The sequence below is a fragment of the Aspergillus lucknowensis genome, assembly GCF_044049455.1.
Source record: "Aspergillus lucknowensis strain CBS 449.75 chromosome Unknown BJX67scaffold_1, whole genome shotgun sequence".
NCBI lineage: Eukaryota > Fungi > Ascomycota > Eurotiomycetes > Eurotiales > Aspergillaceae > Aspergillus > Aspergillus lucknowensis.
In genome coordinates, this window is record NW_027263545.1 from 154,213 (window position 1) to 178,310 (window position 24,098).

The 24,098-nt window shown below is 55.5% G+C and overlaps 4 protein-coding genes across 4 annotated transcripts; 3 read left to right on the plus strand and 1 right to left on the minus strand.

Moving 5' to 3' along the window:
* The first annotated feature begins 447 nt into the window (after positions 1-447).
* Positions 448-19,161, plus strand: lah (involucrin repeat protein). The gene is made up of 4 exons (XM_071025415.1): positions 448-6,159; positions 6,320-16,220; positions 16,290-17,452; positions 17,534-19,161. Exons 1-4 carry the CDS (start codon positions 694-696, stop codon positions 19,076-19,078), a joined length of 18,075 nt encoding a protein of 6,024 aa, XP_070891265.1. The 5' UTR covers positions 448-693; the 3' UTR covers positions 19,079-19,161.
* On the plus strand, positions 19,154-20,479 carry BJX67DRAFT_386781 (ClpP/crotonase-like domain-containing protein). The gene is made up of 2 exons (XM_071034132.1): positions 19,154-19,874; positions 19,988-20,479. Exons 1-2 carry the CDS (start codon positions 19,453-19,455, stop codon positions 20,427-20,429), a joined length of 864 nt encoding a protein of 287 aa, XP_070891266.1. The 5' UTR covers positions 19,154-19,452; the 3' UTR covers positions 20,430-20,479.
* BJX67DRAFT_2031 (uncharacterized protein) lies at positions 20,480-22,934 on the minus strand. The gene is made up of 9 exons (XM_071025489.1): positions 22,824-22,934; positions 22,091-22,757; positions 21,948-22,040; positions 21,658-21,897; positions 21,467-21,613; positions 21,307-21,418; positions 21,122-21,248; positions 20,818-21,051; positions 20,480-20,739 (listed from the first exon to the last, which is right to left on the minus strand). The coding sequence occupies exons 2-9, from the start codon at positions 22,479-22,481 to the stop codon at positions 20,530-20,532; spliced, it is 1,554 nt and encodes a 517-aa protein (XP_070891267.1). The 5' UTR covers positions 22,482-22,757; positions 22,824-22,934; the 3' UTR covers positions 20,480-20,529.
* Positions 22,813-23,973, plus strand: BJX67DRAFT_376115 (NAD(P)H-dependent flavin oxidoreductase; the record flags this gene model as incomplete). Its single annotated transcript, XM_071031813.1, has 3 exons — positions 22,813-22,825; positions 22,875-23,136; positions 23,187-23,973. 3 exons carry the CDS (start codon positions 22,813-22,815, stop codon positions 23,971-23,973), a joined length of 1,062 nt encoding a protein of 353 aa, XP_070891268.1.
* Between the last annotated feature and the right edge of the window lie 125 nt (positions 23,974-24,098).

Sequence of the window (24,098 nt, forward strand, 5' to 3'; positions counted from 1 at the left end):
ATCGTCTAACATCTGAACTATATAGCACTTCAATCATTGTAAACACTGTAAAGAGAAACGTTCCATCATATCAGTATCAGAAATCGAGCAGATTGTTCGACAAGGACCTTCACTGGCGCCTCGCTGCCAGCCTCTTTGATTTCGGCACGTGCATCCCCACCGCCCAGCCTCACCGCATCGCTTCCTTGCCGCTCATCTGAACTCGAGCACGATCTCTCCGAGCAAGCCATGTAAATTCCAGAGTTCATCATCCTCATTCCCATCCCTCCTTCATCGCACGTTTAATTCTCTCATCACTGTCATCAGCTAGATTCCCCGCATTCCTCATCGCCGACCTCGATTCTCAACCCCGTATCCGATTTCCCATTTCCCACTCCATCGTTCCATCCCAGCTCGATCCAAGGCGCTAGATCGCTAGTGGCCGATTGTCTGGAGCAACCACCACAGCCAGATCCACGGTTCAGCTCTCTTGTTTACCGCCGCCAAAACATACTGACTCTCCAGCCTTGTCGCTTTCCTCCTCCCGATCTCTCTTCCTTCCGCCATCTCCCTCCTGTACTTTTATCAATTTGCTATCTTTCACGATTTACTTGACTCTGTGTTTTTCCTACCTAATTTTCCTTTCTAGGTCCATTGAAACCAAACCCACATGATTGGCTGAGCCGCCAGAGCGCGAAGAGCTCTTTGCCCGTCATGTTCAAGGCCCTCATGGGCGGGGGCCGTTCCTCCTCCGATGCCCGCGGCAGCACAGACTCAGGCTCCAAGAGCGGCAGCCGTCGCAAAACCGGCTCCAAGTCCTCTGCTTCACCGACAGTAAGCCGCAAGTCCTCACGGGGTGACGACCGTGATCGTGGCTTGGGCGATCTGTCTTCCTACCCCTCCTCCTCGGGGAGTCGGAGCAGGCGCTACGCTGAAAGCGCGGCTGGCGAGTCGGTTGCTTCGAGCTACGCGACTGCGCAGCCGAATTTCTCGGAGGATCGCATTATTATTGAGCGGACGCCGAAGCGGAGAGAATCGGATGACGATGAACGCGATGATCGGTATCGGGATGAGTGGGATAAAGAGCGGAAGAGTGAGAGCAGGCGTGACCGGTCAAGATCGGAAAGGGCGGAAGATTCAGGAGACCGCGACAGTCGCCGTCGAGAACGGGCGCAGGAACGAGCGCATCCTGAAGAATCGTACTTGCCGCCGCTTGCAACGGGTGCGGTGCCTCCGCCTGTGACCGCCGCGCCGTATGGTCCGATTCCCACTTCGCAAGAAGCCTCGCAGCCTCCGTTCCCTATCACTTCTACGCCCGGTCAACCTGGTGCGCCATCGCCTTCTATATACGACCCGCATGTCCAGCAGCAGTTTCCCGGACAGGTACCTAACACATTCGCTGAGCCTTACCGTCCGCCAAACCCGGCCGGTGAAGCGGCTGACTACTACGGCGATCAGGGACAGTCAGTTGCAGAGCAACCAGGCGTCCGTCCTAAACCTCCATTAGTGATACCTAACAGTCAAGCACACTTGATGACGGCCTCTCCGACCGCGAATCCCCCCCCGGAGCCGAGCAGTGTAGGGGGTGTTGGCGCCGCGGCCGACTACTTCTCGAATAATCCAGAACTCGACATTCAAACCACTACACAACCTAGTTCTGGGCCGAGCTCTAAGCCCCCAAAGCCGTCGAAGCCTTCGCGTCCTTCTACTCAAGCTGCTGCCTTGGGAGCTACAGCCGCAGCTGCGACGTACGGTGTGGGAAGTTACTCCGAAGAACAAATCCTGACCGAGTCTCCCTCAACATACGCTGTTCCCGCTGCGTCAAACACCAACAAGCCCCCGCACTCCCAGTCTCATTCCCACTCTCATGGCGTAGGTGCTGCTGTTGGTGCGGCCGCAGCTGGCGCAGCAGCGGGCTATATGCTGGGCCACCATAACCATTCATCGTCAAGCTCGGACCACGTTTCCCAGTACACAATGCAAAACCCCGACGATATCTCCCAAGTTGGACCCGGCCATTCCGGCCCACCTGGAAACCCGGCCCTGTATGCTGCAGGCGCTGCGGGCGCTGCTGGTGCAGCGTACGCTGCCAGTCCTTTGCACCCCCACCACGCTGCGATTTACCATGGATCTCCCTTCCAATCGGGAGCGATGGCTTTTCAACAACGCCAGCGTGGTCCGCTCGACAAATTTATGGATTTTTGGCGGGACCCGGAGGGCGTTGGCAAGTTCGAAGATTATACCGAAGCGATCGGCGTTTGCAAATACTGCTTTGAACCGGGTACCACTTCGAAAGACGCACCGCGAACGCATCACTACAGGCGGCGCCGATCATCGGACCGCGTCAGTGCTGGCTCTCGGGTCGAAAAGCTGAGTCGCTATGCTTCCTCGGAGGATGAGGGCCGGCGGCGAAAGTCCTCAAAATCCTCCTGGCTACCAGCTATACTTGGAGGATATGCCGTTAAGTCGCTTTTTGACAGCAAGGATTTCGACGACTCTTACAGCGTCAAGTCGGGCCGAGTGGTGGGTGCATATCCGGACAGCGAGAGCACTTCCGCTTCAGGCAGAAGAAGTAAAACCTCACGTGGCGTCTATAAGCGGTCGTACCGGAGTCGTTCGCAGGAGCGAATTGGCCGCGCCGAGTATCACGACTCTAAAGTTAGCGGATATGATGGGTCCCGGGTTTCTGCTCGTTCTCGCTCGAGATCTCGCTCTCGTTCGTCATCCAGATCCAAGCACCATACTCTCCGTGACGCCGCTATCGGGGCTGCGATAGGTACCGCGGCCGTGTCGGTAGCCAAGGCTCGCCGTCGGAGTCGCAGTCGCAGCCGCTCCCCGCGAAAGTCTAGGCATAGGAAGTCGTCGTCCTCTTCCTCGTCGTCTTTCGTTGATATTTCAAAACATGCTAAGCGGTCCACCGGCTTTGGCTCCTTTTTCACCGCCTCCTCTGAGAATCGCAAGCGACGGAGTAAGAGGCGCAAGAGCATATTCTCCTTCACCAATTCGTCTTCCTCCTCAGTCGATAATGATCTCGCTTTCGGGAGCGGATATACTCGGAAATTAATAAGTAAGTCGAAGCGACGAGGCTCGAAAGAGAAAAAGGAAAAGGGTGTGGACGCGAAACTGTTGGCGCTGGGCGCAACAGCTACAGTATTGGCTGGTTCTTCTCCTCGCCCAAGCCGTCGCGTGGGTGAGGTCCTTGTTGGTCACGGCTCCCGGTCTGGTCGCTCGGATTACACCTCGTCCGCTAGCAACGATGACGGCTGGGAGGACCTGGACTCGGAGGATCAAGCGTCGAGTGTCAGCTCTGCTCTTGCATTTGGTGCTAGTGGCCACTTTGCACGCGATGATTCGCATTCATCGGATTCCTCGAGCTCCGGATGGGGCTGGGGCTGGGGATCTAAGGGTAAAAAGAAAAAGTCGAAGAGACGGTCGAGTTCGGAAAGTCGCTTTCCTACTGGTGCCGCTGTCGCTGCTGGAGTTGGAGGGGCATTAGGTACGGCCGCGCTCGCTTCTGGGTATCACCGCGACTCTAAAGACCCTAGCCAAGCTCCTAGCAGTAGCACAGGCAGCCTTCAGCAAGTTGCATCAATCCCGACCAGCGACCCATCCCGTTTCGATGCTATCCCAGTGTCTTCTTTCCCCCAACCGCAGCCACAGCTGATCCGGCCGGGTCCTATTCCTCTCCAGCAGCCCCAGCCGGTAGCCCCCGTCTCTCAAGCGGTATACACATCACAGGGAGCACCTATTATCCCTGCTATGGAGAGCCCGTTCCCTTCCTACGAGGGTAATTTGCGGGATGTACCCGAGCCCTTATGGAACCAACAAAGCCCGGGTTACTCGGTTCCCCTCAACGCAATCCCTCCAGCGGATCGGCGCCATCGTCGAAGCGATTCCTCCCCCGTACCCCATACCGACCCTCTGGAGTCTACAACAGGGTTTGGTCTAACACGACGCTCCACCACTAAAGAACAAGCCTCTGTGCAGTTCGACTTGACACAAGAGCAAGAGGATAAGGAGCGACGTGCAGAGCGTCTTGAAAAGTTGAAGCGTGATCTGGATCGTGACTTGGAGCGTCAAACTCGCATCGAGCTCAGCGATAAGGAGGGAGACGTGCAGCCTCGAGATGGTGGATACAAGTCGAAACGATCTAGAGAGCGAGAGACAGATCGGGAACGGAACAGGCGGTTTGCTATAGACGACGATGATGATTTGAAGCGCGACAAGGACTCCTCTTCATCGTCATGGGCTGGCCCAATTACTGCGGGTGTGATAGGCGCCGCCGCGGCTTCGACCGTTCTTGCTGGGACGTCGAAGGATGATGATTTGGAAACAAGTGAAAGACGGCACAAGCGTCGGGAAAAGCGACGGGCAGAGCGCCGGGGTGCAAAGGACCCCACACCTGTTTCCTCTGTATCATCTGTGCCGACGGAGCTTCCTGAGCGACCAAAGCCACGAGAGGTCATTGAGGAACGTGCCAGTTCTGTGAGCCCCTCGGACCATGTCAAGACATCCGCCTTCCGTAATGTTGGCCGCAAGAAGTCGGTGTACGATGACTACGCTACATTTTTCTACCCAGAGGAATTGCGTCATAGCCCAGATTCGCATAGTCGACGCGAGAGTCCTACCATGCCAACTATTATCGAGATTGAGCCTGCCAGCGAGTCCAAGCGCGACCAACCTGAGGAGCCGCCTTCTGAATTTAAGAATCTTGACAGGTTACCATGGCCCGTTCCTGTCTTGAGAGTTATCGGACCAACCCCTCCTCATAGCGTTAGTGGCTCGGTGAGAGATATCTCATCCCCTGTTATCACACCATCAGAGATTCCAGAGGAGGAAAAGGAGCCCGAAAGACCGACTGGCTCTCGAGTGTCCTGGGGTGAACACCAGACACACGAGTACGAAGTCCCGTCTACCTCCTCTGAACGCAGTTCCATCGATTTGGATGAACGGCGACGCTTTTCTGTCGGCGAAGAGGTTCGTGATGCCCCTATCGGATACACATACATTGGCCCCTCCGCCACTAGTACAGAAGACGTGAATTCAGAGATCGAATTCGCTGCCACTGTGGCGGCTGCAGCGCAAGCGGCTGGATTTGATCCCTCCCTTATAACTGAGGATCCTATCTTCCGTACTCGGACTTCGCCTCCTGGATCCGACATCCGGAGCAGATCTATCTCTCCCACGACCAAGGTGCCGCTCCCACAGGAGCAATTCCATGGATTTGTGGAGGGTGAAGTTGAGTCCCCTGAGACTCCCAAGAAGTCATTGTTCCGGGACACGCCAATCTTCACTGATCCCCAGTCTGCAGTTTCTGAGACTCAGGTCGAAACGTCACGCGAAGTTGAAGCTCCGGTATCTGTCGAGCAGCCTGTCCTTCAAGCCGTCAACTTGGGCGACGCGGATACTGTGAACAAAGAAATTCCTGAAGATATCCCTGAGCCGAAAGACGTCCAGGAGAAGCCAGAAACCGGACGTCGACGTCATGATCCCGAATCCCCTGCTGAGGAAGAATTATCCATGCCGGGAGGTTTCGATTCTGAGGAGTCACCTAAGAAGCCTAAGCGGCGGAGCACGTCGCCTATCCCAGAAACTGCCCCCCTTACCGACGAGCCCGGGCCTCTCCGAAGATCCGGGACTGACCTAACTGATCCTGACCTCAACGATATCCCCGAGGAAACGAAAGCGGACGAAGACGGAAGCGAGGGAAAGAAGAAGAAACGACGCAAGAGGCGCTCCAAGCGCGAGAGCGACACGGTCGACGACAATGCTTCCGTGACGTCGTCCTCCGTGGCCACAGGCGACAGCGAGAAGCGCCGAAGCACGGACGACAAGAGCAAAAAATCCGGCGGGTTCCTCAGCAGCATTTTCGGATCTAGAGTGTCCGAGCCCGTTGTAGAAAGCAAGAGCGCCCCTGAAAATGAGAAAATGGTATCTCGCGAGGTCCAGTCTGAGATTGGGCCGCGAAGCTCGGACGAGTTGACGACGACGACGACACGCCGGCGGCGGCACCGCAGCTCGAGTCGTGGGGAGTCACTTGACGGCGAAGACAGCTTAACGGCGGACAAGGAGAATATCAACGTTGAGAGTTATAAGTCTAGCAGGCAGCGCAGGGAAGATAGGAGGAGGCAACGATACGGCGAGATGGTTGGGCTGGGAGAAACGGCGGAGTATGAGAAGGTATAGTTCATAGCTGTTCTTTTTTTCATTTCCATGACCTCTGTAAACCATGATATTACCCTGACTTATTATGCCCATTGAATGTTTAACGAACTCGATTGTTTGATTGATTTGAATGATCCATCTGCTAAATGATATTCCTTCCTCTTCCATCGTATAGGACCCAGGAACATCCCAAGGCAGCACCGATCGTGACCGAGACCAGTCTTTTTTAGTCGAGCGCCCCGAAATGCCACCAACGGACGACCACGGTGATTATGATGGTGCTTCGGGGCCATCCTCTTCGATGGATCTGCGGGGAAAGGAAGACCTGTTGTGGCTCGGCTCTATCACACGGCGACCAAGAAGTCACTCCACATCACCGCCCTCGTCGCAGAAGATCGTGACTGATTCTGCACCGAGATCAGTCTCCCCGGGCCCAACGTTAGAGCGTGATCGTGGCGAGGGTGTTTCCCCGGGGTCTCGACGTCCCTCGGTGCTGCGGTTCGCTGACTCCCCGACTGCTGTGCCGCTGCATTTCCGTCCTCCACCGACGTCCCCGAGACTTCAGCGTTCGCCGTCTATTACTACTTCGCCCACAGCACCTGTACCTGCACCTTCACCTAGCTCTCCGAGCCAGGGGCGTCGAAGCCGTCCGAACTCGACTGAGTTCAAGAACTCCCGTGAGATTCGACCTCTATTCCTTGTTGAGCGGCACGGCGCAAGCAGGATCGAGAACCAGCTTGACGAGCCACTGCCGTCTCTCCCGTCAAGCAAGAGTGCCTCTTTTGAAGATCTAACCGCTCTCCCAGATGAAAATTCCTGGGAGGCTACTGGTCTCAGCCGGGAGTATTATGAGGCGCAGCAGCCGGCTCAGCCGTACTACGAACATGAGCCCCTAGGTTCTCAGCAGAATACACCCACTCGGACAACGTTCAATCTCCTTCGACATCTATCGAGGAAGGATGAACTGGGGTACGAGTTCCATTCACCTTCGGAATTGCTGCAAGATACTAGTTCTTATCCCGATTTGCCTCCGTCACCAGGAATTCTTCCGTCTGTCGAGGGATCTGCACTTGGACTGAAAGATGAAGATGGCTTAGAACGTGATTTGGAGAGTCTGCCTCCTCTTCCTGACTCTCGGCCATCGACGCCGGAGGATAAAATTATTGGCGTTACCGACACTGAGCAGACAACGCCAACGCAAACGCAGGCAAAGGAAATTGAAATACCGACAACGGATATCCCTGGTCTGCACGCCGGCCCTGGATTTGCGGGTGTTGTTGACGCTGCGGTTGCTGCGGCCGTCGCTTCCTCCGACGTTCCATATCCAGACGCGGACCTCTTGGAAAAGTCAAAGTCTCAAGTTTATGACGCTGAAGACGAAGATGCTGTCCGAACAGTAACCGGTGACGATATCCCCGCTCTAACCGATGTCTCGCCTCCAAAAACCACCGTTGGGGATCATTCTGAGTTTTCTTCTGCGAGAGCCGGTCCGTGGGGGTTCGGTGCTGTGGTTGAGGCTGCGCTTGTTGCTCACAAGGAGGCTACAGGAGATGAAGACGTTGTCTCGGGTGAGAAGCACTTGGACGATGTTGCGGACACGACGGAAGATGAGTTCTTTGATGCGGCGGGTTCTCCTGAGGCGCCTATAAGCAGGGATGAATTTGTCGCCGAGGAGGAAAGGCAACGACCCGACATGGCGCAAGATGTTCCCGGCTTTACCGTGGAGAGCCCTGTCTCCAAGGAGGCTTTTGAAGATGTCAAGGAGTCGAGGGATGAGAGGGAGACAGGCCTTGAGCCAGAGACCGTCAAAATAGGGGAAGCAGCGCCCGAAATAACAGTACCTGCTGAGCGAACCTCTGCAGCCGCCGATACACCTGCTGAAGAGACAACCGAACCGCCCGCTGAAGAACCAAGTCAACCCTCATCTTCGAAGAAGAACAAGAAGAAAAAGAAGAAGAAGGGAAAGAGCGTTGATCTGGGTAATCAGGGTGAAGTAACACCACTTGAGATGGGAGTGCCGGAACCTGTTCCCGCCGTTGCTGCTGAGGGAGACGCAAGGGGAGATGTGCTAGCCTCTGAGACTGACGTTTCCAGCGAGGTGGTTCCCGAGCAGGCTCCTGCGATTGAAGAACTTGCCACAGAACCAGTCCCACCAGCTGAAGAAGTTATCGTGTCTGAGCGTGAGGCCAACGCGGGAGATGATCAACCACCGCAAGCAATTCAGTCTAAGGTTGCGGCAGAGGGGTCCCATCTCTCCGAAGAAGCGGTTGCCTTCGAAGGAACGGCTGTGCCAGAAGAGACACTACCATCTGAAGTTGTTACCGCTCCCGAACAACCTCCCACGGTCGACCGTGAGCTTCCATCTGAAGAGATTCAGGCAAATCTGGAACACGAAACCTCACCTCCCGAAGAACTCCCAGCGCATGAGATCCCGGGAGTCGCCACTACAGAAGATGCTCTCCCCGTTGAGAAGAGCCCCACAACTGCGATCGAACCGGCAATTGAGGAATCCAAGCCGCAAGATATCCCAGAGCCGAGTCCGGAATCAAGCAAAGCGGTAGAAGTAGACGCGGCTCAACCCGAGGAGCCCGAAGGACCAGCCGCCGAAGCCAGCCTCTCCAAGACGGCTAAGAAACGGAAGAAGAAGAAAGCTGCTGCTGCGGCCGCAGCCGCTACCGCAGCCGCTACTATGACTCTGGAGTCCCCTATTGAAGGATCACTGCCTGTTGAGGAAGGTCCTGCTCAGCCTGAGGATGCGGTAATGTCGGGAAAGATCACGGAGTCTACGGAATCTACGGAGTCTACGCGTGCGGTTGAGGATGCTGCGGAACCAGTTGGTCCGCAGCAAATTTCGGTGTCTGAGGAGCTCGTGCCAGCCGCGGACATCTTACCTGAGCAAACTTCAGACCACCCCATCGAGATACCGCAGGGCGATCAAGAACAAGCACATCAGCCCCTCGAGCAAATTCAAGAGTCTCCTGTAGAGGCAATTTCTGAAGAGGCCACTGCTCAGCGGGAACTCAGTAAATCTGCGATCCAGGAACCGGAGGCCGAATCAGAGCAGCAAGAGGAATTTCAATCCCCGGAAGCTCAGGCTGACGATGAGAACCAGCCACATCCTGAAGCACCTGTAGGTGCAATTGCCGTATCCGACGAGCCCGTTCGGCAAAGTCAAGATAGTCCTACAACCACCGATATCGCTATTCCTTCAGTTCAAACCGAAGCATTTCCCAAAGCTAACGAACCGAAGGTTGAAAGCGAGCATGCTCAACCGGAAGCCGAAGTTCCTCTGACACGCAAAGCCAGCAAAAAGAAGAAGAAAAACAAGCGCAAGAGTATCACAGAGGCTCTGCATGAGCCCGAACCAGCCGATGCTCCTCACCCAGAGCCAGAGACGTTGGAGAAGATCGAGCCGGAAGCCGAAGCCCGGACTATCTTAGATAGCGAGGAACCCAAGCCGAAAGAGTCAGAGGATAGTCCTGCTGGTGTGATAGAGATTTCTCCTGATTCTGCGGACACGGGCGAGATCACCCCAGAATTTCCGAAAGACACGGCCGATGAGTCTCGACCTACGCTGGTCGACGATGATTCTGCGCCCAGGGATCTGGGCGATGCTTCTGGGGAATACAAGGAGGTTTCCACTGAAACCGCTGCGTCGGAACACGTTTTCGGGACGGCGGATGAGTCTCAGCCCGCAGACCTCGTGGAAAAGGCGGAGGACATTCCAGAATATACTGCGCAAGAGCAGGTGATCGAAGCGGGTCAGGAAAAGGAGAACCGCAAATCCACAGCTGCCTCTGAACTGGAGCCCGAAACTGAGCCCAAGACGAAGCCCGAGCAAGGTGAACCCGCCACTGGAGACATTGCAGCCCCGCGCGAAACAAGCGGTCAATTACCAGCGTCTGCACGCCTCGATGACAACGAACAAGTGCAAGAAGAACCAGGTACCAGAGAACAGATCATCGATAACCAGGCCGTTGCGTCTATTCCCGAAGACGTCGAAAAAGAACCAAGTCAATCTGTGGAGTATGCTGAAACCAATGACAGCGAACCACATGTGTCTGAGCGACCAACAGTCGAGCCGGAAGCGGGGGAACCTTCATCGACGGGAAAGAAGAGTAAGAAAAAGAAGAATAAAAAGAAAAGTGTTTTCACCACGCCTGAGGAGAGCTCCGTTCCTGAGATCGTTGAAGTTGTTGAGCCCGAGGCACCCACGGTCGAGGAAGCCGCGCATGACGCAGCCATTGAAACTCCCGCTGCGCCGGAAGAACCTTTAACTACTCCAACTCCGGCCGAGGATCCAGCGGAGATGTCGCGTGACATTGAGGTGTCTGGTGCATCGGGAGATGCTCCTGTTCCTGGTGGCGAGACCGTCCTCCCTCAAGCTGAGCAGGACCCAGCCCCTCCCATGACAGCTGCTCAGAAGAAGAAGGCGAAGAAGGAGAGGAAGAAGAAGCGGCAGTCATTGGCAGTTGAAGAGACAGGGTTGGCCCCTTCTGAACCTGTTGTGGGAACAGAGGCGCATGATGCACCTGTTGATGTTGAAGCGCAGGAGGTTGCGGTTGCCGAAGCTGGGCGTGAACCGTCGGAGGGTGTGGCACCAAGACTGGAAGAAATCACTTCTGAGCCTCTTCAGGAAGAAATCAAGGAGCCAGTTGAACAAATCGCTCAAGAGCCCGTTCTAGACCAGGTAGCGGAACAGCCCTCGGAAGCGGCTCGGGACACGGTACAACAGCAGGTGGACGAGCAGATTACAGCCGACCAACCAGTAACTGCTGGCGAGACAGAGGCGATTGAAGCCGCGGAGCCTGATTGGGAAATTGTCGATGAGGTTCGGGATGTCGTAGGCCCAAGTGCTGCTGCCTCTGCTACGGAAGAGTCGGCCACGGAGGCGCAAGACCCTTCAGATCAGCCTGGTGATAAGACCTCGGAGCCACAAGTCTCTCTCGTTACCGAAGAGCAAACTGGTCTTGCCCCCGACGACGTCCCAGTCCTTGAAGGCCACGACACGGCAAAAGCCCTCTCCACTGGTGTAACTCCAACAGCAGATGACAAAACCGCGGATGAACAGCCCAAGAATGATGCCAGCCCAGACTTCGACCCCGCCTTTGATGCAGCAGCAATTGAACCACAGGAAGACACTCAGGAGCAGCACACCGATGAATCCCCAGGGGCTGCAAAATCCATTCCAGAGATCCCAACCGAGGAGACCCAGCCTACCTCTTCTAAGAAGGAAAAGAAGAAGAAAAAGAAGAAGCCGCAGTCTGTTTCTACTTCTATTGATGAGGCTGAGTCTACGACAACAAAGGAGGAAAGTGCCACCAAGGCACCCGCAACTCCCGCCGATCGTTCTTCGCCTGATGATCCGGTTCCGGGTGATGATACGGCTATCGAGGGCGGCGACGGAATCGATGAGGCTGCAGAAGACCAAGCCCGGCCTCCTACAAGCCTTGTGTCAGAGTCTCAGGAACCAGAGAAAACTGATGAGCTGCAACCTACGAGCGAGGTTACCTCTTCAGCTCCTCTCGAGGGAGAGCAGCAACCCGCTCCTCTAGATCAAGATGTTCGTGAGCTTCCAACAGAACTGGAGCATGAACAGCCGACTACCGCCCAAGAGGAACTTGTCGCACCTCTTCCAGACGCCCTGGATCCAACCAAACCGTCCACTCATGAAGAGCCTGAACAGGAGTCCACGGAGCCTCGGGAGCAGGAGCAGCCAACAGAGGAACCGCAAACGGCAACATCTAAGAAGAAGAACAAGAAGAAAAAGAAGAAGACCCATTCTACTTCTCTAGATGACGGCACGCCTACGCCTGCTACCGAGGAACCTGTCTCTGAGGGTCCTACTGAAACTATCACGGAAGCTCCCATTACTTCCGAGCCGGAAGATCTGAATGCTGCGGAAGGTCCTCAGCCAGCTACTTCCGAAGACATCTCAGACCTTGCCCCTGAATCTTCTATGCAGGAGGCTAAGGGGCCTGAAACGCAAGATGTACCCCCAACTGAGGAGGTGCAGACGGCGACTTCAAAGAAGAAGGCTAAGAAGGATAAGAAAAAGCGCAAGTCTGTTTCTTTTGCGACTGAGGAGGCTTCGGGTCCTGCTGAGCCAACTGCTTACGCCGAGTCAACCCCTGACCCTTCGATTATGGAGTCAACAGAACCGATAGAGCCAGAGCTAGAGGTGTCTAAAGAACCCGAAGAGCTTTTAGAACAGCCCTGCAAATCTTCCGACACCGAGAAACTCGAAGAATCAGCCCCGAGCCACGCACCCCTTCCCGAAACAGGGGTAACGGGGTTGCTAGAGGAACCCGCCGCAGCCGTCACACCCGAAGAAGAGTCAGAAGTAACCGAAGAGCCTCTGGCGGATGAGGCAGTTGCTTCGGATACAATCCCTCAATCTACAGTGGAACCCAGTGATATCCCGGAACAGGGTGAAGAAGCCGCCGTAGCCCAAAACTATTCGGAGGAGCTACTGAAGGAGCAAGCCGATGCACCTGAGGCGAAAGAAGGGACCACCTCTGCTTCTATAGTTCAAGAGATTGAAGTCGTTAAAGAAGCCACTGAACTCGATGAGCCTGAGGCAACTGTGGAGCGCGACGCGTCCGATCCTCTAGAACCAAACACAGAGCCAGCAGAGTCAACAGAACCTGACATTGGCACTACCAAGTCGAAAAAGGACAAGAAAAAGAAGAAGCGCAAGACTTTGGAGCTTAAAGACGACGAGATCCCAGCCCCGCCTGAACCTTTCGAAGCCACAGTACAAGGCGAGGCAGAGATAGCTATTGGAGCTTTAGAAACCAAAGACATCGACGAGCCCGCTCAAGAACCCGAAAAACAGGACGAGGAGCCCAAATCTGTCAAATCGAAGAAAAAGTCCAAGAAAGAGAAGAAGCGGCAGTCTAAACTCCTTGCCCTCGAAACCGAATCTTCAACACCGACAGGAACCGCTCAATCTCCAGATTCCTCGGAAGAGAAGCCCCTAGCTCCTGAAACTCCAGCGGAATCGATTGTAACCGAAGAAGTGCCCGCAATTCCGAGCCAAGAGCACGACCCTGAAACAGTTGCACCCGCTGAGACGGCAATCTCACTTGCAGAAGAAGACGGTAAAGAGCATCAGTCCCACGACGCCGAATTCCACGCCGAGGCCGATAAAGATTTGACTTGGACTGATAACGATGTGTCTTCGCAGGTAGAGCAGCAACAGACGGTCTCCACGGAGCCCGAGCGTGAAAAGGTTGATGTTGAGACGGTTATCACAGAGCCGATCGAGGGCGCGACGGTCATCATGCAAGCGGAGACGGTTGGCCAAAGTCAAGAGCCCGCAGCTGAAGTTGGACCTCTTAGTGACGTAGGTGGTACAGGGGCGGTTACCGACGAGGTCCAGGTGGTTCCAACCCAAGACGCAGGTGAATCGGAAATCAGACAAGAGCACCAAGAAGGCGGGTCGTTGGAAAAGGAAGCACCCGTTGAGTTTGAACCAGAGCAACAAAAAGACCCTCAATCTACTGCAGAGCCAGTTCAAGAACAACCTCCAGAAGAGGTCGTCTCACAGCCAGAACGCGATTCCGTCAAGGAAGTTGAATCAAACGAGCCTGCTGCTGAAGCAGTAGAGAGCGAGTTCGCTGTTCCGACGAGAAAGCTGAGCAAGAAGCAGAGGAAAAAGCAGCGTCAGGCGCAGAAGGTTGCTGCTCTGCAGGAGCAGGATACGGAGACCACTCTTGATGCCCCCGAGCCTGATGCATCGGATACGGCAGAGGAACAGAAACCGGAGCAAGTGGTCTCGAGAGAAGGTGAAGATGAGTCTACGGTTCCTGACGAGATCGTTATCCCAGAAGAGACGGTGTTGTCTCTTCATGGAAAGGAAATCCAAAAGCAGCCGTCCGAGTCCGCAATCCCTGAGGCAACCCAAGAAAACCCTCCCGTACCGGGAACGAGCCTTGTGCAAGAAGAGGCTACAGCAGCCACCCCTGAAGAGAGCCAGGAATATGTACTCCTAGAACCCTCCGAGCCAACAGTCCCCGGAATCGCCGAAGAGGCAACTACAGGACCTGAAGAAACCGTCCAGCATACAGAGGCTCTTGAGACTCAGGCCGCTGAACCTGAACATGAACCGTCTCCCGTTGTGGAAGGAGAGGGAGAAAAGGGGAGGGCTGTAGAAATCCCAGTCGAACCAACCAACGAGGATGATCTACTTACGGGTTCACAGCCCCTTCCCGCTGACGAAGGAGCGGCCCAGGAGGAGCCTGCAGACTTGGAGCCTCCAAAAGAAGACGTGCCTTCCACGAGTCAGGACCAGGAAGAACCATCTTCGGCGACGAGCAAGAAGAAAAAGAAGAAGAGCAAGAAGAAGGTCTCGGCTCAAATTCCAGACGCAGCCGACGCTGATGCGTCGAAGGAAGTTCCAGCGATAGTCCCTGACCCGGTTCCTGAGCAGGTTATACGGGCTGAAGTCGTCGAAGAGGCACTCAAGGATAACGAAATTGAAGCCACGCCCTTGGAGACCGTTGAACCAGAACCGCAGGCAGCCAAGGAAAGCAAAGCTGACATCTCTGAACCGCAAATACCTGAACCAGATTCTTTTGAGAGTACACAAGAGGCGAAGAAGCCAACGATCGCCACAGACCCTCTAAAAGAAGCCCCTCCGGCCCATATTCCAGAGCAACCTCGCTCGGATACGATCTGGCAGGAAGAGCAAGGCGAAGCCAGGAGGGAGATAGAGCAAGAAGTCTCCCAACTAGAGGCTCCAGAACCGGCTTCCCTGGCTACAAGTAAAGAGGAGGAGCTAACACAAACTCCTTCTGTCGCCACGCCGGAAGCACCCTCCGAAGACAAAATTGTCGAAGCACCCAACGCACCCGAAGAACCGATACTTAGCCGCAAGCAATCTAAAAAGCAAAAGAAGAAGGCTAAGAAGCAGGCCAAAGCCCAGCTAGAGGAGGCCCCTGGATCCGCCAATACTGAGACTGCAGTTGAGGATGTCGCTGCTGACGTCAAGCCAGCGGATATTCAATGGGGTCTGGCGCCGGAGGAGACTGCCGAGACTGAACAGAAGGAGGAAACCCCGGCTGAAGAGTCCGTCACAGAATCGGAAAGAGGGCGAGACGTGGTCCAAGAGAGCCCCGTTGAGGAGAAGGCAGTGGCAGGGGTAGCGGAACCTCAACGAGAAAACGAGCCAATTGAAGTCCGACCTCCACTGTACAACATGGACGAGGATTTAAGCGTCGCGCAAGAGATCACTGTTCCGGAAGATGAGAGGATCGCAGACGTTATCTTGGATGCCCGGAAAGAGGGTGATGTAATTGAGGTATCTTCGGGTGTTCCAGAAGAGACAATCAAGGAGGCGGAGATATCCCAAGACGATTTCGTTCAACAGGAGGTGGAGGTACCCGAGACGAAAGACAGACGTGAAGTAGGCATGGTGCTGGAGGAGCAAGCGGCCGAGCCTGAGATGCGGCCGGAGGTTGTTGAAGTAGCTGTGGAGGAGAATTTGGCGACAGCTGAGAACGAGAAAGTACTCCATACTGAACCAGAGCCCGAGCCTGCGTCTGTGTCAAGAAAACTGTCAAAGAAGGAGAAGAGGAAGCTCAAAAAACAGGCAGCATCAGAAGCGGCAGATTTGAAGGAACCGCAGGCGGCTGGTGCGCCTACAGAGCTTGTGCAACCAGTCGACGAGGATATTTCCAACACGCAAACTACACTAGATGCTGTTGAGGTAGAAGAGCAGGAGAGAGAAACGCCGGCTGGGATGGTGGAAGCTGAGAGCTCGGCTCCAAGGGCCATATCGGAGGCCGCTGAGATGAAAGACCCGGAGAGCGGAGTGCTGGTGGACGAGGTCACCATCCCACATGCCTTGGAAAAACCGAAGGACCCGGCGCCTGAGTCACTAAAAGAGGATAGCCCTCCCCTGTCCCGAAAGCTTTCCAAGAAGGAGAAGAAGAAACGGAAGGGCAAGGGAGCCAAAGTCGAGGAGCCCCTAGAAGTGGCTGAACCATCCGACGACACGGCCCTCAAGGCTGTTGAGGTTACAGAGGCACGTCAAGATGAAGACGCGTGGCCTCCGATTGATTGGGCAAAAGGTAAGACCGATGCCATTGAGCAGTCTTCCCAATCGTCCGTTGAAGCTCATCCGGGCCCATTTGAACCAGAGATCCCTGAATTCAAAGAGTCCGCTATTCCAGAGGCTCTGATGGAGCGACCAGGCGAGACTCCGCAGCAGGCAGCCAAAGAGAACACGCCACGGACTCGGCCTGAAAGCTCTCCCAAGGAAACGGTGCCCAAGCCGAGCAAGATTGCCAGCATTTTCCCTAATCTTGAGCGAGGGATGTTTCGCCGACCAAGCCCAACCCAGTCGGCAAAAGATGGGGCTGAGGAAGAGACCGTGGAACAGGCGAGTCGCGACAGCGCGATCCAGGTCTTGGAGGCTCCCATCGCCAGAGAGGTAGAGCTGCCAGCGGCAGAGGTCAGAGATAGCGGGTATATTCCCAGTCCAGTCCTTGCTGAAGATGATGTCTTTGGGATACCTACGACAAGAGAGTTGCCATCTTCAAAGGCAGAGACCGCCCTGCAGCGTCCGCCAGAGATTCCAGAAGAGTCTCGATCAATCGAGCAGGATGCTAGGCCAGAGCCAGCAACTCCATGCGAGCTCCGCCGAAGCCCGTCAATCCACGGACGACACGAGCATCAGCGGCTACCGTGGACTCTAGAGGAGCCTACGCAAAGTACTACAGAGCGAAACATCTCGCCCCCGAGGCCTCTGGACCCTATTGCAGAACAGGAACCCGGCCGAGCCATGGCTCGAGACGGAACGCCCCGCCTGGAGATGAACCCCGAACATGTACTTCCTCGACCAGAAACCCCAGTCAGGAAATTCACTGAGAATGCGCTGGGACGTCGCGCATGGCCTACACCCGACAATTCGGACGATGACTGGGAGAAAGTACAGAAGCCCAGTCCGCGACTGTCCCCAGAGCGCGGAATACAGCCGGAGATCCTCAAAACACCAGAACACGACAAGCCAGTCCTGCGACCGAGCGGTGCAGGCAGCGCCAGGAGCAGCTCGCATTCGCTGCGACGGGTCGTGCACAGCGCCAGTGGAGACCTGCGCACAGCAGCGCTTGCGGTGACGACAACAGCGAGCGAAGCGCTCGAGGGCGAGCGCCAATCACGGCCAGCGACGCCCCAGCCATCTCCAGGCGCGACGACTCGTTCCCCCACCGACCTGAACGTCGAGCGCCTGGCCTCTTCCTCTTCCCACGACCCCGTCACCGACAAGGGCAAGAAGCCCGTTCGCAGCATGACGGACGTCTACGTAAGTTCCCGTATTTTATTCTGCGACAATTTTGATGGCTTTGATGGTTTTGATGTTGTTTTGATGCTGATTGTTTATTAGGAGGGCTGGGGCGAGACTCCGAGTTCTCCCCGGTCGCCCAGCCGACCGCCCAGCGTGCGCCACCGTCGAAGTATGCAACATCTCCAAGAACTCGAATTCCGTCTCGAACACTTGATTGCGGAGAATCGTGAGCTTGCTGCCGCTCGCGATGCCGCAGAAAGTAGATTACACAATGCCAGCCTCGCCCGCCGCAAGAGCGACCACGCCCTCAACTCCCGCGACGCCGACCTGCGCGATCGCGAGGCGGAGTTGGAACAACTCAAGCAGTCTGTCGAGTGGTTCCAGAAGGAGGTTGCCCGACTGAATGAGGAAAACAAGGGATTGACGACTACGAACGCTACCCTCATTACCACCCACACACAAGAAGTCCAGTCTATGCGCCAGAGCTCAACGCGCGAAGTGGAACACCTGCGGTCGCAAAACGAGCGGCTGTCAGGCGACTTACATGAACGTATCAAGCAAGAGATCGAAACGGCTTTAGGACAGAAGAATGCCGAGCTGCGCCGCCTACGGGAAGAACTGGAGAGTGCACGAGACAAAGTCAAGGAACTCCAGCAGCAGATTTCCGCCTCGATGAACGACAATGTCATCGCATTCCGTGGCGAGGACTACTTTGAAGCTGCATGCCAGAAGCTCTGCGGCCATGTGCAGCAGTGGGTCTTGCGCTTCTCCAAACATTCCGATCATCGTCGCTGCCGCAGGCTCATCGACGTGCAAGACGAGAAGATCGCCGACCGGTTCGACAATGCGATCCTCGACGGATCCGACACAGATGCCTACCTTGGTGACCGGGTCCGTCGACGCGACGTGTTCATGTCTGTCGTCATGACCATGGTGTGGGAGTTTGTCTTTACTCGCTATCTGTTCGGCATGGACCGCGAACAGCGGCAGAAGTTGAAGTCGCTCGAGAAACAGCTCATTGAAGTTGGTCCGCGCAACGCGATTCATCGCTGGCGAGCCACTACCCTCACGTTACTCTCGCGACGGCCCGCATTTGCTAAACAGCGAGAGAGCGACACTGAAGCCGTCACGCTGGAAATCTTCGAAACCCTCTCACGCCTGCTTCCCCCTCCAAGCCAAGTCGAAGCGCAACTCGTCGAATCACTGCGCAAGGTGCTCCGCGTGGCAGTGAACCTCTCCATCGAGATGCGCACACAGTTAGCGGAGTTCATCATGCTGCCTCCTCTGCAGCCCGAATACGACACCAACGGCGACCTCGCCCGCCAGGTGTTTTTCAACGCGTCGCTCATGAACGAGCGCAGCGGCGAGACAACCTCCAACGACGAGCTCCAAGCCCAGAACGCAGTGGTCCGCGTCGTTTTGTTCCCGTTGGTCGTGAAGAAGGGGAATGATGCCGGCGAAGGGGATGACGAGGTAGTTGTCTGCCCGGCGCAAGTGCTTGTTGCTCGGCCGGATAAGGAGAAGCGGCTGACCAAGATGGCGAGCGGCGACAGAATGTCGATCGAAGCCAGTCGGTCGGTGCATAGCATTGCGCCGTCGGTGATGGACATGAGCATGAACATGAGCATGAGCAATGTGATTTAGGCGTCACACTAATCCATCTGCTCCATCTGCTCCATTTCGCTCTATGCAAAATATGATCTAGTTGGCGTTGGGTTACTACGGGATGAATATGTAAATGGTGTATTTCTGGTTTTATGATTTACGATTGTCCAGATGACGACGTTACGGCAACATGTACATAATGCAATCATAATTTATTCAATCCATTCCATGCAAGTGAACTGAACTCCTGAATGTGAAGCTCTGAAGCCCTCGGCATTATTTCTGCGGGGAACTTCAGCTGCCTCGGATGGCCACAGCTCTCCAACTTGCCGATCAGCAATAAATCTCCTGTGTCCGAGTCCTCAATACTCTGAAGAGTCAACATCTCAATTGTTACCGAACAGCTATCCAAAATGACCCCCCAATTCACCACCCCACCCCCCTCCTCCAAAATCTTCACCCTCTCCTTCCCAACCCCACACATCCTCCTCGTCACCATCACCCGCGAAGAGCGCATGAACGCAATCCCAACCCAAGGCCACAGGGACGGCTTCGCAATCTGGAACTGGTTCGACGACGAGCCCGCCCTGCGCGTCGGGATCATCACGGGCGCGGGCGATAGGGCGTTCTCCGCCGGCGCGGATCTGCTCGAGCAGCTGGATATTCGGACGGCCGCTGATAACAGTAATAAATCCGGAGACGGTGGTGGAAAGACAAGGCGCGAGCCCATGCCCAATGGCTTCGGCGGGCTTTCGCAGCGCCGCGGGAAGAAGCCTGTTATTGCTGCTGTGAATGGGCTTGCCCTTGGTGGGGGGTTTGAGATTTGTTTGAATTGGTATCGTAATCCATATACACCTTCCCCTTCCCCTTCCCTTCCCCCTCCCCTTGACCTCTTCTCTCGAAATCAGTGATGTGATGCTAATTGAGAACTTTGTTTACTGTGTTCAGTGATATGGTCGTCTCCTCCCCGACAGCGGAATTCGCCCTCCCCGAAGTCCAGCGCGGCCTGTACGCCGGCGCCGGCGGGCTGGCGCGCATAATCCGCACAGTCGGCATGCAGGTCGGGACAGAGCTCGCGCTCACGGGGCGACGGATCAGCGCGGCCGAGGCAAAGGCTCTGCGGCTGGTGAACTATATCTCCGAGACGCCTGGGGCGGTGCTGAGCGATGCGATTGCGCTGGCGCGCAAGATCGAGGATGTTAGTCCCGACGCGGTGATTGTGAGTCGGTATGGGGTGCGGGAGGCGTGGGAGACGGGGAATGTGGAGGCAGCGGGGAGGGCGACGGCGGAGTTGTATGGGAGGAGGTTGGTGGGTGGGGAGAATTTGACGAGGGGGTTGAGGGCGTTTGCGGAGAAGAGGAGACCTGAATGGGTTGATTCGAAGCTTTAATTTGATTTAATTTACTTGGGCTGGGGTTGTGTATAAAGCTTTGCGGTGTCTGGAGTGGTTTCCTGCTAGGCCTATCATACAAGTCGCTACATAGGCAGATTTAGATTTTAGATAGCTTGAAAGAAAACAAATTCCGTCCTCCCTCCGAGACAACGAACCCCTGCTTCCCGACCTGCTCGGTACTCCCGCCGAGTTTCTGAAGAGTATAACCATCCTCGACATTCGCGACGAAGCGATTCCCAGACTGAAGACGGCCGACAACGAATCCCAGAACCGGCGAGCCGTCGCGACCGAACTGAAGCGTGTATGTCTAGTCGTCAATCTGTTAGTAGCTTCGTTTTCGGCATCGGCTAGACAGTTGGATGCTATCATGGGGTACGTTACGTACCTCGATAATTCCGCTCCCCTCAGCATTCTCCTCAATAACCGGATGGTCTTCGTCAAGGTTTGAGGGGAGGGGATTCCACGCGGGGTATGGGGAATCTGGCTGTGGTTGCGTGGAGAGGATGACGGTGTGGTGGTAAGAGAGGACGCCACCGTTGGCGAGAACGAGGCCGTTTGCTGGTTTACTTGAAGAAGATTGCTTCTTCGCACGGAGTTGGCGAGCAATCTCGGTTATAGCCTATACACATACCATGCTGGTTAGGTTTTTTGTTGCGGTATGGGATGTTGTTACGAGTGTTAGGACGTACATGCATCGAGTAGTTATTCCCCGCACCGCCGAAGGATGTGAGGCCTCCGAGGACGGTGATTGGTCTAGGCCCGTGCAGGGGCAGATTCAGGTGGTGCGCTGCGAGCTTTGGGACGATGGGGAAGCACCTATTTACTTAGTTTCACTAACCGAAAGTAACAGACCGACAGAGGCAGGGTAACGTACGAGTAGAAGTCGAAAAGATCAATGTCTTCTGTGCATACATTCGATGCCTTGAGCGCCGCATCAAGGGACTGGGAGAGGCTGCGGCTGTGGTGGAAATTCGGCCGTTCCCAGACTGAGTTCGTTAGTCTTGTTAATCCAATTATAATGGAGGTGGACATACAACGGGCGGCATCGCTTGTGCCGGCCCCTCCTAATGGGTATATCCGCTTGGATTCGGGGATGCCCAGTTCCCCGGCGAAAGTGGTCGTCGTAATGATACAGGCGGCGCTGAGGTTGACCGTGTTAAACGCATTCATTAGAAGCGGGTCTGGGTCAGTCAGCGAGGTTCAAAAGCCAGAATGGGATACTAACATGGCGAGCAAATCATCCGGTTGCGCTTCGTCACGGTCCCAATCGATTCAGCCGTCTCCGGTTCCTTGCCATAGGACCAGGAGAACGGCGACTTGGCGGCGATCTGCGCAAACTCTGCGTATAGATCGGCCGACTCTTTGTGATTGTCCTGGAGCTTCTGCTTGAGGTGGGCTCTAAAGGCTGCTTCATAGAGCGGGTACACTTGGATTGGTGCCCCAAGGAAGTGCCGGGTTCCCACATCTGTCGACGTAAGCTAGACTTGAGAACCTTGGATTGAAACTGCCACTCACCTTCTGGCCGTGTTCGATCCCATATCGAAGTGTGATCATTGAGCTTAGTCCAATGCGGCGGAGGGAACTTCTTCGCTTTCTTGAAAGATTCCACTGCTGCCGTTAGCACTCTTCTCGAATGCAACCAGGTTTCGAGAACTAACAAGAGGCCAACGCTTCGGCGCCGGTTACGAGGGCAACCTTGCTCTTCTTATAAGCAACTCGCCGCGCAGCTTCATCGAACAACTGCCCGGGAGAATCCCCCCCATGATGACTCTCGGTGGTGTGTACGGCGCCAGGCAACCCCAGCCTCTGTACGAGCAGTTCTGGCGCATTAGGATACGGCCAAGTCCAATTGGCGACAACGCTGACACTGTCAATAGCAGCTTGCAGCTTCTGAGCGGCTTCTGGAGCGAGGGCCGTGTCTTGAATAGCAGCGCCGATAGCGCGCAGCATCAACGTCAACGGCTCGGGCGCATCCTCTCGTCCTTTCGCATCGCGATCGTTGATATCGCCAATGCCGACCAACACAGGAATTTCTGGTGCGCTTGACATGCTGAGCGTCGAGGGTATCGGCTGGATAACGAGCCGAAGGGTCAGAATTCCATGTGCTTCGTCTGGCTTATGTAGTTCCGCAGCTCCATCGAGCCGAGGGATTAGCCCTCCCAAATGACGGTGTCCTTGGGTCGTTGTGGAGCTTGCCCTGGGCCTGGCGCAATGGAACCGATCTCTCGGTACTCGGGAACTCCAGCGCGGGGAACTTTCACGCTCGTGTAAAGTCCATTGCTTGGTGAATTATTGCGCGAAGAAAATAATATATATGTTCTTGCCCTGCGTATCGGTTAGTTGAATTTTAAAAGGTGTACAAGTGATTTCATCTCAAAGGATGCCTCCTACCAGTACGTTATTGTCCCAACTTCCAGTGCGGAGGAGGCCTAACTTCTGCAGAGAAAATCCGCACTAATGTCACGGACCTCTTGGGAGTTCGTCACCCAGTGCTCCTGGCTGGCATGTTCAATGTCGCTTCCCCGAAGCTCGCAGCGGCCGTGACCAACGGTGGAGGACTGGGAGTGATTGGAGGAGTTGCCTACACCCCAGAACTCCTCCGAGAGGCCCTCACAGAACTCAAGAGCTACCTCATCGACAAGAACGCTCCTTTCGGAGTCGATCTTTTGATCCCCAAAGTCGGTGGTAACGCCCGGAAAACCAAGTATGTTCTCATACTCCCAAGAGCCGCATTCCTTCATGCTAATGTTGTAGCTATGACTATTCCCACGGCAAACTCAGCGAGCTGATCGAGATCATCATCGAAAGCGGCGCTAAACTCTTCGTTTGCGCCGTCGGTATCCCTCCAAAATGGGCTGTCGACCGGCTCCACCAAGGCGGCGTCCTCTACATGAACATGATTGGACACCCCAAGCACGCTCTCAAAGCCGTCGAGGTCGGTGCGGACCTTATCTGCGCCCAGGGTGGCGAGGGAGGAGGCCACACCGGTGACATCCCAACCGTCGTCCTTATCCCCGCCGTGGCCGAGGTCCTCCGGGGTAAAATCAGCCCCTTTACCCGCCGCCAGGTCGCCCTGGTTGCGGCCGGGGGCATAAACGACGGTCGAACCCTCGCAGCGGCGCTCATGCTCGGTGCTGGCGCCGTGTGGGTCGGAACCCGATTCATCTTGTCTGAAGAGTCTGGTGCCTCCAGAGTCCACCAGAAGGCGCTGCAGGAGGCCGGCTTCGACGACATCATCCGGACGACGATCTTCACTGGTCGGCCGCTCAATACCCAGGCCACGCCGTATATCAAGCGCTGGGAGGGGGAGCGCAAGGCGGAATTGGAGGCGTTGCAGAACAGGGGAATCGTTCCGCTGGCTCATGATATGGACACGAAGAAGGATGATGATGAGGTTTTAGATAATGCATACCCAATGCTGATGGGGAAGGTTGCAGGATTGGTCCGTGAGAGGCTGCCTGCTGGGAAGATTGTTGAGAACATGGTCGAAGAAGCGTCGGCGTTGTTGGAGGCAGGCGGGAAGACTGTGTCGAAGCTGTAGTCGACGCTCTGCCACTGTATACTTCCCTGGCCGTGGAGGGTGTTCCACGGAAGTTTGGCGATTTCCTATCCACTTCAGCAAATGTCATAGTTACCTGTACTTCCAACTTGGCTTCGAGAGATGAA

What these genes read in the sequence shown, in the direction of transcription:
- lah (XM_071025415.1), top strand. Translation starts at nt 694, where the DNA reads ATGTTCAAGGCCCTCATGGGCGGGGGCCGTTCCTCCTCCGATGCCCGC. An exon ending in TCCGATTGATTGGGCAAAAG is followed by an intron (nt 16,221 to 16,289) that starts GTAAGACCGATG and finishes CATTTGAACCAG; the next exon opens with AGATCCCTGAATTCAAAGAG. An exon ending in GCAGCATGACGGACGTCTAC is followed by an intron (nt 17,453 to 17,533) that starts GTAAGTTCCCGT and finishes ATTGTTTATTAG; the next exon opens with GAGGGCTGGGGCGAGACTCC.
- BJX67DRAFT_386781 (XM_071034132.1), top strand. Translation starts at nt 19,453, where the DNA reads ATGACCCCCCAATTCACCACCCCACCCCCCTCCTCCAAAATCTTCACC. An exon ending in TTTGAGATTTGTTTGAATTG is followed by an intron (nt 19,875 to 19,987) that starts GTATCGTAATCC and finishes TACTGTGTTCAG; the next exon opens with TGATATGGTCGTCTCCTCCC.
- BJX67DRAFT_2031 (XM_071025489.1), bottom strand. Translation starts at nt 22,481, where the DNA reads ATGTCAAGCGCACCAGAAATTCCTGTGTTGGTCGGCATTGGCGATATC. An exon ending in GGATCGAACACGGCCAGAAG is followed by an intron (nt 21,898 to 21,947) that starts GTGAGTGGCAGT and finishes TTACGTCGACAG; the next exon opens with ATGTGGGAACCCGGCACTTC. An exon ending in AGGGGAGCGGAATTATCGAG is followed by an intron (nt 20,740 to 20,817) that starts GTACGTAACGTA and finishes ATTGACGACTAG; the next exon opens with ACATACACGCTTCAGTTCGG.